This window comes from Oxyura jamaicensis, chromosome 16, assembly GCF_011077185.1.
Source record: "Oxyura jamaicensis isolate SHBP4307 breed ruddy duck chromosome 16, BPBGC_Ojam_1.0, whole genome shotgun sequence".
Lineage (NCBI taxonomy): Eukaryota > Metazoa > Chordata > Aves > Anseriformes > Anatidae > Oxyura > Oxyura jamaicensis.
Genome location: NC_048908.1, coordinates 64,016 through 75,167, shown reverse-complemented (window position 1 = coordinate 75,167; position 11,152 = coordinate 64,016). Strand labels below are relative to the sequence as shown.

Here is an 11,152-nt window from a genome sequence, read left to right as displayed (position 1 = left end):
CTTTGTCATCCTTCGCTCAGCTCTCCAGTAGCTTCATGTCTCTTTCGTACTCGGCTCCCAGAACTGGACCCAGTACTCCAGGTGCAGCCTCACCAGTGCTGAGTAGAGGGGAAGGATCACCTCCCTTGACCTGCTGGCAATACTTGCCCGGGATGCTGTTAACCTCTGTGTCAAGGGCCCATTGCTGGCTCCTGTTCCACTTGGTGTCCACCAGGACCCCCAGGGCCTTGACAGAGCTCCTTTCCAGCAGGGTGTCCCCCAGCACATCCTGGTGCCTGGGGTTGTTCCTCCCAGCACAACCAAGCACAACCCAAGACCTCCCCAGCTACCCCCAGACCTCCCCAGCTATCTCTGTGACCCCCCCAGAGCCCATTTTGGGGTATTTAACCCCTGCCAGCACTCCCCACGAGCACACACACGGTGTCCCCCCCCCACAAACACTGTATACTCAACCCATATCACTCGTCTACACCTACCCTGCCCTGGATGCCTGGGTCCCTTCCTGGATGCTGGCACGGATGGATGGATGGACACAGACACATGGCATGCAAATTCTGCATCATCCCAGAGGCCCCCTTGAACACCCCAAATTATTGCCTTTCTCGTCCAGCCCTCTTTTACTGGTTACAGTCCTGCTCAGGCCTCGCCAGGACCATGGGGTGGAGGGAGAGATGAAGACATGGAAGGAGGGAGGGAGGAATGGTTGGAGGGAGAGAGGGAGGGAGGCATGAACAGAGGGAGGGGTTTGTGTTAGGGCCACCACAAAGTCCATCTCCTCTCCACAGCCTTCTCCACCATCATGCCCTCCCTGCCCCACTGTCGCCTGTTTCTGTGTCCTCCACTACTGTCCCCTCATCCCCCATCCCCATGACTTCCACTGCTGTCCCCCCATTCCCCGTCCCGACGTCCTCCACTGCCACGTCCTCGCCCCCCTTCTCCTTGTCTTTCTGTGTGCTCCTTGCTCGGTGGGTGGCCCTGGCCGTGGTCTTACGGTTGCTGCTGAAAGCCGTGGAGCCCTCCAGGAGCCGGGGCAGGAGAGCAGTCCCAGCAGTGTGGCACAGCCTCCGGCCAGCACAGGCGTAGAGCAGGGGGTTTAAGGCACTGCTGATGAAGGCCAGGGCGGTGGCAGGCGGGCGGATGGCCCTGGCGACCCTGTTCAGGGGCTCGCTGCCCTTCCGCAGCTTGGCCACCACCTCCAGCAGGCTGGCGATGTGGTAGGGTCCCCAGGTGACCGCGAAGGCCACCACCACAGCGGCCACAAGCCCCAGAGTGCGGCCCCGCCGTGCCAGCCGCGTACGCCGCAGCCGCTGCAGCAGCAGCCCGTAGCCGGCGGCCACAGCGGTCAGTGGCAGGGCCCAGCCCAGCCCCGTCTCCAGCAGGTTGTGGGTCACCAGCCAAGTGGTGGAGCTGTGTTTCCGCTTGCAGAGCCCGTCCTCCACATGCCGAAAGGCGATAGAGGGAGAGGCCAGCACCAAGGCCACCAGCCAGGTGACCGCCGCGGCCCCGTGGGCCAGTTGGGCGGCGCGGTCGCCCGCCACTACCGCCGCCGACGGCCGGGACACCACCAGGCAGCGGTGGAGGCCAAGCAGGGCGATGAGGAAGACGCTGGCGTACATGGCGGCAGCGCAGATGTAGTTGCAGCCACGGCAAGCCGCCGGGCCCAGGTCCCAGCGACCGGTGCTGAGGAAGCGGATGTAGACGGGGCCGGTCAGGAGGGTGGCCACGTCGGCCAGAGCCAGGTGGAACACCAGCAGCATGGGGATGCCACGGCGGCGGGTGACGGCGCAGCTCCACAGCACAAGGGCGTTCCCTGGCAGCCCTACCACCATGGCTGCTGACAGCAGCGTCAGCCCCACCGCTGCGCTGGGGATGGGGGTGGCTGTCCCATTGGAGGAGGGGGTGGACATCGCAGTGGGGGCTGTGGGGATGGGGTTAACCGGCGTCACCCAGAGCAAACTCAGCCATCCCTCCATCTCCCCATCTCTCCATCCCCCTCCTCCAATACTGCAATTCCCCAGAGCCCCTCCCTTCCTCATCTGTCCCTCTTTCCTTCTCCCCACCCTCTGAGGCCTCCTCCTCTTCTTCCCTATCTACTTTCATCTCCTCCCATGTATCTTGGCATCCCACAGACCTCAAAGCTGACTCCCAGACCTCCCAGTGGGCCAGCCACGCCACCAAAGTCACTCCCCCAAACCTCCCAGTTGACCCCGTAGGCATCCCAGTTTTCCTCCCCACCCTTCCAGTTCCCATAAACCTCCCAGTCACATTCCAAACCTGCTGGTACCCCCACCTCACAGATATTCCGTGCGATCCTCAAGAACTCCAGTTGTCCACCCATACCTCCCAGTTGTCTCAAGACTGCTCAGTGCCCCCCCCCCCCCCCAGACCTCCCATCCCACCAGCCTTCCCCCCAGTACCTCAGGGCCTCACATATCGCTTCCCAGAGTCCCTGGTGGAGGTGGTGGGTCCTCGGTGCCCCTGTAGCCAGCAGTGGCCGTGACTGTTGGGTGCTGCTCCCCCTCCACTCAGCCCCAGTCAGGAAACACTCACGCAAGAGGAAGAAGGCAGGGAAACCACAGACAGGAAAGGGGCACGTGGGGAAGAGCGATGCTGGGCTTTAACTTTCCCCTGCCTGGACCTGGGCAGGTGGGGACGACACCACCAGCAGCACTGCCAACAGGTAGCAAGACCCTTCCAAAGCCCCTCCAGGAGGGGCTGTCTGATTGCTCCATTGCGTGGCTGTAGGGTTGGTGGGAGCGCGTTGAGATAGTGTGGAGGGCACAGGGAAGGTCTTCTCCTATGTGCTTACTAACAGGTATGGTTAATGCACCTTCTCACCCTTTCCTCCTAAAAGCAGCAGAGAGCAAAAATTGCCCACTTCTAATCTTGATACCCTTTGGTCAGTCAACAGCACGATGGGAATTTGCTGGGAAAAAAATGAAGGGAGAAACTCTATGCTGTTGTCAGGCATCTCTAGTCTTACCTCTCTTGGGCTGGCACTGATGTTTCCTTTCTTTGACAGACTTCCTCACTCAAGCCAGTTCTCGCTGGTTCCTTTATCTAGGCATAAAGTCTTTTATCCCCTTATCTTTTTGGTCATTAACATACAGTTGTGCTGGCTGAGACCACGTCCCGACAAGAAGCTGCTCCTGCAGCAGTGAGATTTGCAGGGCCCAGTTTCTGGTGTCCACCGCTCCTGCAAACGTTGCGGTAAGCTCACCTGTAGTACAAAAGGTGCTACCTGCATCTAGATTTTCTCGAGGTCTTCATGACTATTGACACATTTTTGTGAGATGACAACACTTCTCCCTCCCAGAGCCTTTTAGGATAGGCTTCTTCCCTTACTAAATGAAATGACTTCCTCTTCCATTGTTTCATCTTGAGTATAGGGGTGAGTAATACCATCCACTGGTCTTCTGGTTCTGCTACTCTGTTATCTGGACATCAGATTCAGAGACTTCTTCCTCCCCCTTGAGGTTTTTGTCTCCTCCCCACCTCTTGCCCACACCCTTCCTCCTGGCCTTGGGGGGGGGCTGGAGGGAATCTTGATGCTGTGCCAGGATGGCTCAGCAATAAGCAAAGCATTGGTGTGACACTTCTAGTGCAGAGCACAGCACTGCACAGGCAGTTGCAGGGAAAGTTAGCCCCCACACTGCCAGACCCAGTACAAACGCACGCACGATGATGGGAGTTGACTTGCTGGAAAGCAGCTCTGGAACCCGACAGCTTTCTCAGGTTCCTCTGATGGAATGTCCTGGGTTGATCTGCTGGAAAGCAGCTCTGGAATGGACCTGGGAGCCCTGGTGGGCAAGAGGTTAACTATGAGCCCACAGTGTGTCCTTGTGGCCAAGAAAGCCAATGGTATCCTGGGGTGCATTAGGAAGAGCTAGGCTTGCTGTTGCCTGCAGGTCCAGAGAGGACCTGCCCCTCAACTGAGCCCTGGTGAGGCCACATCTGGAGTACTGGGTCCAGTTCTGGGCTTCCCAGTACGAGAGAGACCTGGAGCTCCAGGAGAGTTCAGTGGAGGGCTACTAAGATGATGAGAGCACTGAGGAGAGGCTGAGAGAGCTGGGCCTGCTTAGCCTGGATAAGAGGATATCAATATCCCAATATATCAATATCTTAAGGGACGGTGTCAAGATGATGGGGCCAGGCTCTCATCCAGCGGCTCCCAGTGATAGCAAGAGGCACAAACTGAAACACGGAGTTCCATCTAAATATAAGGAAAAACGTCTTTACTGTGCTGGTGGCACTGGAACAGGTTGCCAGAGAGGTTGTGGAGTCTCCTTTCATGGAGATATTCAAAACCCACCTGGATGTGACCCTGCACAACGTGTTGTAGGTGACTGTGCTTTAACAGGGGAGTTGGACTGTGTGGTCTCCAGAGGTCCTTCCAACCTCCACCATCCTGTGTTTCCGTGAGGGCGTTCAGGGTCCTGGAGGTCCCAGGCCTGGGGCTCCTCCGCCCTCACCCCTCACCGCTTCCAGCAGGAGAGGAGGAGAGGGGCTCTTGGTGATGAGGAAGGAAGCCAGGGGCTGGGCTGGGGCCACGAGGTGGGGCAGGGACATGTGTGGGGGCGAGCACACAGGGCAGGTTGGGAATGGGATGCCCCTTGGCCATAGGGTGTCTTGGAGGGCTTTCTGGGACCCTGAGTGCCGGGGAATTGGGGTGGCCCTTGGCTGTCCCCTCCTGCAGCAGGTGGGGACACCCACAGCTGTAGTTGTTCCCCGACATCCAGGGGCTGGTGGCCTTTGTGTCCCTTGCAATGGGGTTTGCTCTGCACGCACTGGTAGGGAGCACTGGGGGCAGTGACCAGCCTTTGGGGGGCACAGTGATCCATGTGCCTTGAGGGGTGACCGTCCACCAGAGCCTTCCATCTCTCTTGCTCCTGTGTGGCCTGCTTGTCCCCCACTGGCCTGGCCCCACTTTATCACCTCTGTAAATGCAGGTGGGTTGGGGACAGAGCAGGGGGTCTCAGTACGGGGGTTGGGGGGCATCAGACGAGGGATTCCTGCACATCCCGCCTGGACACGGCACCTCTCCTGCAAGGGGGGGACAAGTGTGAGCTGTGCTTGCTGTCCAAGGGGACTCTGTCCCTGCGGCTGGAGCCCTCACCTGTACCTCCACCACCAAGCAGCACCGATGGCAATGGCAACAGCAAGGAGCAGCACCACGAGGACAACGACGACGGTGGGAGTCACAGTGGGGTTTTCTGGCACGGGGAGAGAGCGGAGGGCAGACATGAGCCCACGGAAGCACCCGAGTGGGAGCCAACCCCCCATCCCCAGCACCTACCCCAGGGGACGAGGAGGCTGCGGGTGCCCAGGCTGCGGTGGCGGACGCGGCAGGCGTAGCTGTGCCCGTCGCGGGGAGCCACGGTCAGGACGCTGTAGACTTGGTAGGTGAGGTCGGCGTTGGGCAGGACAGCGCTGGTGTTCAGGGCCGGGCCCGGCGGCACCTCGTGGCCGTCCCGCAGCCAGGCCACGCTGATGGGCCGCGGGTAGAAGCCGGTGATGCGGCAAACCAGCAGGAGCTGGGCTGGGCCGGCCGTGCGGGCAAAGACGGTGGCAGTGGGGGGCTCTACAGGGCGAGAGTGAGGGCCAAGGGGAGCCCAGCAGGGGCAATGCTTGGCCCCAGCCTGGGGGATGCATTGGTGTGGCCATGCTGGGGCCACGGGGTTCTCACCTTGTCTCTCCAGATCTGCCCTCCCATGCCTGCACAGGGCGCGGAGGTGGCTCAGGCAGGATTTGTAGAGGAGGTGCTCCACCATTTCTTTGACAGCCAGCATCCCGTTGAGGGACTGGCCCACCAGCTTGGCCAGCGGGGTCGACTGCTGGACAGCCCAGTACCTTCTCTCCACCTCATACTCTACCAGGTCTCTGCCACCCTCCCCAATTTTGGTGAAGACGTGTCTCGTCCCATTGGGGTGCAGCTCACAGCCTGCATGGAGCTGGAACACCATAGGGTCTGCAAGGAGCAGAGGTAGCAGAGGGGGGCTGTGAGCACGGGGACGTGGGTGGCCCAAGGTGGGGGCAGCTGGGAAGGGGTGGGCAGGGGCACCACGGGTGGTGGGGTTGTGCTTCCCAGACCCTGCGCACCCTAGGAATTGTCAGGGTAGATCAAGCATAAGGGCTGGGCGTCTGAGCACCACTGTGCCCCCCCGAGTGCTCCCCCAGGTTTCTACTTCCCCATTGCCCCCAAAACGTTCCCTCCATGCTTCTCCTTCCCTGATCAGTGCTGTGCAGGTCCTGCAGCCCTGCTGACTTTGTGCGCAGGGCATTTCGGTACCTCCACACCCACCAAGCAGCTGGAGCCTCCCTTGCCCTTTGGAGGCTGTCCCCCCCCCGGCCACGACCCTGCAAACCCTGCCCTGGTGTCTCCCCATACTCACATTCCGCCCGCACCTCCTTGGCCATCTCGTGCATGAATCGGATCGCGTTGCGCATGCCAGTCTTGAAGGAGGACAGAATCTTCTCTATGTCACCCTCAGCCATGGCCTGGTGGACCCAGGGGTAGCAGATGCGGAGGTTCCAGGTGTCCTGGTCCAGCACGTAGACGAGCATGTCTGCCAGCACAGCCTCCCCAGCCACCTCGGTGGAGTTGGCACTGGGGAGGACGAAGGTCTGGAGCACCTGGAAAAGCTGTGATTCTGCTGGGAGAGGGGATGGGGCTTCAAGAGAGGAGGGGAGATGAGGGATGTACTGTGCCCCACACCACGGTGGCCCCCTTGCCCAAGGGACCCCCCTGGGCCCACCTGGTTCCCCGCTGTCATGGGAGGACGCTCGGTGTGTCCTGGTGCTGTGGTGGAAAGCTCCAGGTGACAGCAGCACCCAAAGCAACCTCTCACCGGGGCAGCTCCCCAGCAAACAGGAGGCTGCGGGAAGGGGCCCACAGCACCACGAGGGGCCCAGACCCTCCCCTGGTGCCTGCAGGACAATGCTTTCGGGGGCCACCCCTAGCCTGGCTGGGGAGCCCCCAGCCCCATGGCTGCTCAGGCACCTAAGCGCCTACAGTGCTGGGCAGGACAGTGAGCCCTGACCTGGAGGCACCTCTGGGTGCTGTGGGGTGGGGGGCAACCCCTTGGTGCTGCGGACTGTCCTCCCCATGCAGGGGAAGGTCTTAGCCATGCCCTCCCCTTGCCAGGGGTACCAGGGGACTCCTGTAGTGGAGGGACGGGTGGGTGGGGGTGCTGGGGGTGTCCCACTTACCTACTGGTTCTGCCCATGTCCTGTGGTAGAGAAGCAGGAGGAGGAAGAGGAGGCGACGCGGCCGCATGGTGCTCGGGGTGAGGCTGAAGCAAGTCAGGGCGGCGGGAGGAGGAAGCACCCTTGGGGTCCCGGCAGCAGCGCTCCGCCAATGGGGCTGGAGGTCGGGGAGTGCAGGACGGAGAGGAGCTGAAACGCCTCCACTTTGGGTTCCCCCTGCTCCATCTGTACCCAGACCTTCTTCACCCTGGGAATGGGGCTGCCCGGGGAGGGGGCGACGAGCAACCGCACTCCCACACACCCCAACCAGTGGCAGAGGGTCCCCCCCTCGGGTCAGGGCACCCGTGCCAAAACTGGGATGCTGCAGCACCTGCCAGGTGCTGGGCACGGGGACAATGCGGTGACGAGGGACAGCCTCGGCCCCAGCCCATCTCCCCCGATGCTCCTATCTGCCATCCCCAGGCACGTTCCCCCAGCTTGCAGTTTCTCTTCCCCTTTCCCAGGGGCCCCGTGCTGGGGACAAAGGCAGAACTGAAACTCAGGCAAGGGGAAGTTCGTCCCGCTCCGGCTGAGGACGGGGGGTCCCAGTGCTGTCACCCCCCCCCCCCCAAGGCCCCTTGGTGCCCTGCGGGAACCACCTGGATCCCCGAGGGACTGCTGGGCTCCTGGGAACAGCTCTAGTGTGGCTCCAGTGCCCCCAGGAAGCTCAGCCTGCAAGCGGGGCACCCCGACACCCTCCAGGCACAGCTGGGGCTGGTAGTCCCTGCTCGGATGTCCCCTGCTGTGGTGGTGGCACTGGGACAGCCCATCCAGGGCTGCTGCGGGCTGAGCCCTGGTGCCCTGTGACACTGAGTCAGGCCCGGCATGGGGGGGATGCTGCGGTGGCCCCAAAGCTCCTGCTTCCTCCAGGGCTCGCTCGGGGGACAGCCGTTCCCGCAATGTCCCCGTCCCTCCTGACAGGGCTACCGGTGCCTGGCCGGTCCCCTCAGTCTCCTCAGCGCCTCAAACCCTCAGCTCAGGTGCCTGCTGCTGCTTGCAGTCCCCTCAGGTCACCGGCGGTCCCCGCAGGACCTCCCCGATGACTGTTCCTGTTGGCATTGCCCTCCGCCGACCGCTGCTCCCCGCGGTCCCCCCAGTGCTTGGCTCGGGGGATTGGGGACCCTTGGCGCAAGCTTTGCCTCCCTCGTTGTCTTGGGGTGCCACGGCAGCCCTAGGAGAACCCACCCAGCCCCCCCAGCCCTGGGTGTCCCAGCCCAGCTCTTGACAGAGGCCACCTTCGGGCCCACCCCGAAACCTCAGTGCCAGCTCCATTGGCTGTCAGGGTACCCAGGGCCACCACCGATGTCAGAGTCACCCTGGGGAGAAGTGAGCAGCCCACGCGGCTCCATCTTCCAACTGCTGTGTTCGCCTGCGGCCGTGCTGTGGATACCATGCAGCCCCGTTGCCTTCTCCTCTTCCCCTTCCTCTTCTTTCCTGGGACATGGGCAGAGCCAGAGGGTAAGTAGGAGCTCACCCCAAACTCCCCTTCCTCTACTGTCCCCCCCAGCTCCACATGTCCTCCTTCACAGGGCCACGGTGAGGCTGGGGGAGAGCTGGGGCTGCTGAAGTGGTGGGGGGCTGCAGGGGACCCCAAGAAGCTGTCAGGTCATGACAAAAGCGGCGTCGCTTTCCCCAGCTCTCTCCCCCCCTCTCCGGCAGGCTCTCCCATGCTCCAGCTACGCCATTTCGTCACCTTCCAAAACGCCACGTCCATGCAAGTGGGGGGGCTCGGCCTCGTGGGGGACATTAACATCGGTTGCGTGGACAGACGCACCTGGGACATCCACTACCACCAGCCCTGGCTGCGCCCAGCCCTGCCCAAAGGTGACTGGGATGTCATCGAGAGCTCCATCAAGTCATACCTGCGGGATTTCAACAGCCTGGTGCAGACGCTCATCACGCACACCAGCATGTCCTGTACGTGCCCATTGTCCCCCCCCCCTCCATTTCCAAATGACCCCTCGGGCGTGAGCCAAGGCTGGCGGGCAGCTCCACCGGCCAGGCTTCTCCAGAGCCCTTGGGGATGGGGACGCAACTCAGGCGGACCCCCTAAGGCTCCCGAGGGGACGCAGTGCTGAACACCCCGCATATCCCCTCTACCCTCCACATCCTGTCCCCCCCCCCAGTCCCTTTCGTCTTCCAGTCCTCCATAGGCTGCAAGCTCCAGCCCAACGGGACCACCAGGACCTACCTGGTCATTGGCTACGAGGGCCAGGACTTGCTCCGGTTCCACCTGATCAAGGGAACTTGGGATCGGGTGCCAGATAACGAGGTGTCAGCAGCCGCTGAGCATTTCTTGAACAACGCCACCACCCTCAATGAGCTGATACAAGTGCTCCTCAATGTCACCTGCGTTGACATTTTGGAAAGGTTCACTGAGTACGGGAGGGCGGATCTGGAGAGACAAGGTAAGACCCTCCTCAACCCTGGCACAGCCACCCGAAAGTCATCGTCCCCCCCGACGACAGGGGTAAGTGGGGTCCCTGCTGGGCTCCCCTTGGCCCTCACTCTCGCCCCGTAGAGCCCCCCACTGCCACCGTCTTTGCCCGCACGGCCGGCCCGGCCCAGCTCCTGCTGGTTTGCCGCATCACCGGCTTCTACCCGCGGCCCATCAGCGTGGCCTGGCTGCGGGACGGCCACGAGGTGCCGCCGGGCCCGGCCCTGAACACCAGCGCTGTCCTGCCCAACGCCGACCTCACCTACCAAGTCTACAGCGTCCTGACCGTGGCTCCCCGCGACGGGCACAGCTACGCCTGCCGCGTCCGCCACCGCAGCCTGGGCACCCGCAGCCTCCTCGTCCCCTGGGGTAGGTGCTGGGGATGGGGCTCCTGAGCCGTGCCGCTGGAGCAGAGCGGGAGAGCTGATGGGCTCGTGTTCCCCAGGGAAATCCAACGCTGGGCTGATCGCAGGGCTCGGGGTTGCTCTGTTGGCAGCTGTGGTTGTGTCTGGTGCGCTTTGGGTGTGGAGGCGCAGGTAAGGCCCCTTCGGCCCTGCTGTGTGCCTGGGGGAATCCCTGCTGGGGAGCTCCCCAGAGCCACCCCACCGTCCTCTCCTGTTTTAGGAAGTGCCATTAAACGGAAGAATGGAGCCCAGCAGCTTTCCCCTGAGCACGGCAGCCCCTTGTCTGCTTCCAACCCCTACCTCGGGCCACAACCTCCACCTCCCTCTGCTGTGACGAAGCTCCAGGCACCACCAGGAGCACGATCGTCTCAGCAGGGAGCCACAGCCGGGAAATACCCTCAAGCTGTGCCGTTATTTGCGTAGCAGACGAGGATGCAAGTCTGAGACCTCCTCCCCTGTTAGACATAATCACGTTGTACCTCGTGGCACCACCTGTGCACCTGCTGAGGCTCCCTCTGGCCCGCATAGCAATTTCCTCCAGGTTCCGTATGATAACAGCACTGTCAGCAGGCAGCACGCTGCACCCCTTCCACTGTCACTTCCTGGGTATTTCTCTTAAAAGCTGCTTTTATTAACCGTATTCCAGAAATAGCTGTGCTTCACCTGATGTTACACGCAGGGTTAAGTGCACCCAAGTTGCGTTTAGGGCGCCGAGTAGCACGGCGCTCGGAGCTGATCTGAGGGAGCTGCAGGCACGGATCAAACGACAATAAACCACTGATGTTTTTGCCAAGAATTATTTTATAAAGGTTTCCGTGGGCTCGGGGAAGGTTTGGCCAGCTTGAGCGCAGCACTGCTGATATTATCAGTGCTAATTTCAGGGCTTCAGGCTAGTTAACAGAAGCACTAGGAAAAGGGAGCCGAGCTCTGACGGGCATCGCGGGGCCAAGGATGCCGTGGCTGGGGTTGGGGGGCAGCACGGCCAGGGCCCTGTGGTGCTGAGGGGTGTGGGGTAGCCTCCAGAGCCCCCCAGTACGGGTTGGTCTCCCCCCTCGCAGCCTCCCCG

The 11,152-nt window shown here is 61.9% G+C and overlaps 3 protein-coding genes across 7 annotated transcripts; 1 reads left to right on the top strand and 2 right to left on the bottom strand.

Moving 5' to 3' along the window:
* Positions 1-597: 597 nt before the first annotated feature.
* LOC118175174 (leukotriene B4 receptor 1-like) lies at positions 598-2,616 on the bottom strand. Its single transcript, XM_035341143.1, has 2 exons — positions 2,418-2,616; positions 598-1,918 (listed from the first exon to the last, which is right to left on the bottom strand). The coding sequence occupies exon 2, from the start codon at positions 1,905-1,907 to the stop codon at positions 798-800; it is 1,110 nt and encodes a 369-aa protein (XP_035197034.1). The 5' UTR covers positions 1,908-1,918; positions 2,418-2,616; the 3' UTR covers positions 598-797.
* Positions 2,617-4,214: 1,598 nt separating this feature from the next.
* On the bottom strand, positions 4,215-7,405 carry LOC118175212 (T-cell surface glycoprotein CD1b-3-like). 3 transcript variants are annotated; one of them, XM_035341212.1, is made up of 6 exons: positions 7,210-7,405; positions 6,393-6,653; positions 5,687-5,968; positions 5,297-5,581; positions 5,117-5,213; positions 4,215-5,043 (listed from the first exon to the last, which is right to left on the bottom strand). In XM_035341212.1, exons 1-6 carry the CDS (start codon positions 7,274-7,276, stop codon positions 4,998-5,000), a joined length of 1,038 nt encoding a protein of 345 aa, XP_035197103.1. In that variant the 5' UTR covers positions 7,277-7,405; the 3' UTR covers positions 4,215-4,997. The 3 variants fall into 3 exon arrangements, with proteins under 3 accessions (XP_035197103.1, XP_035197102.1, XP_035197105.1); XM_035341211.1 differs by having other exon boundaries at positions 6,393-6,671; positions 7,210-7,404; XM_035341214.1 differs by having other exon boundaries at positions 6,393-6,607; positions 7,210-7,368.
* An 863-nt stretch (positions 7,406-8,268) lies between these two features.
* LOC118175214 (T-cell surface glycoprotein CD1b-3-like) lies at positions 8,269-10,876 on the top strand. Of its 3 annotated transcripts, none has more exons than XM_035341216.1 (6): positions 8,269-8,703; positions 8,905-9,162; positions 9,372-9,653; positions 9,767-10,051; positions 10,128-10,218; positions 10,307-10,876. In XM_035341216.1, the coding sequence occupies exons 1-6, from the start codon at positions 8,637-8,639 to the stop codon at positions 10,317-10,319; spliced, it is 996 nt and encodes a 331-aa protein (XP_035197107.1). In that variant the 5' UTR covers positions 8,269-8,636; the 3' UTR covers positions 10,320-10,876. The 3 variants fall into 3 exon arrangements, with proteins under 3 accessions (XP_035197107.1, XP_035197106.1, XP_035197108.1); XM_035341215.1 differs by having other exon boundaries at positions 8,902-9,162; XM_035341217.1 differs by having other exon boundaries at positions 8,882-9,162.
* Positions 10,877-11,152: the final 276 nt, after the last annotated feature.

Bases quoted from the DNA above. Each gene is read 5' to 3' on its own strand.
- LOC118175174 (XM_035341143.1), bottom strand. From the start codon at position 1,907: ATGTCCACCCCCTCCTCCAATGGGACAGCCACCCCCATCCCCAGCGCA.
- LOC118175212 (XM_035341211.1), bottom strand. From the start codon at position 7,276: ATGCGGCCGCGTCGCCTCCTCTTCCTCCTCCTGCTTCTCTACCACAGG. The intron at 6,672-7,209 runs GTAAGTGGGACA...CCTCTCTTGAAG, and splicing joins GACATGGGCAGAACCAGTAG to CCCCATCCCCTCTCCCAGCA. The intron at 5,969-6,392 runs GTGAGTATGGGG...TGCTCCTTGCAG, and splicing joins CAAGGAGGTGCGGGCGGAAT to ACCCTATGGTGTTCCAGCTC.
- LOC118175214 (XM_035341215.1), top strand. From the start codon at position 8,637: ATGCAGCCCCGTTGCCTTCTCCTCTTCCCCTTCCTCTTCTTTCCTGGG. The intron at 8,704-8,901 runs GTAAGTAGGAGC...CCCCCTCTCCGG, and splicing joins GACATGGGCAGAGCCAGAGG to CAGGCTCTCCCATGCTCCAG. The intron at 9,163-9,371 runs GTACGTGCCCAT...CCCCCCCCCCAG, and splicing joins CACGCACACCAGCATGTCCT to TCCCTTTCGTCTTCCAGTCC.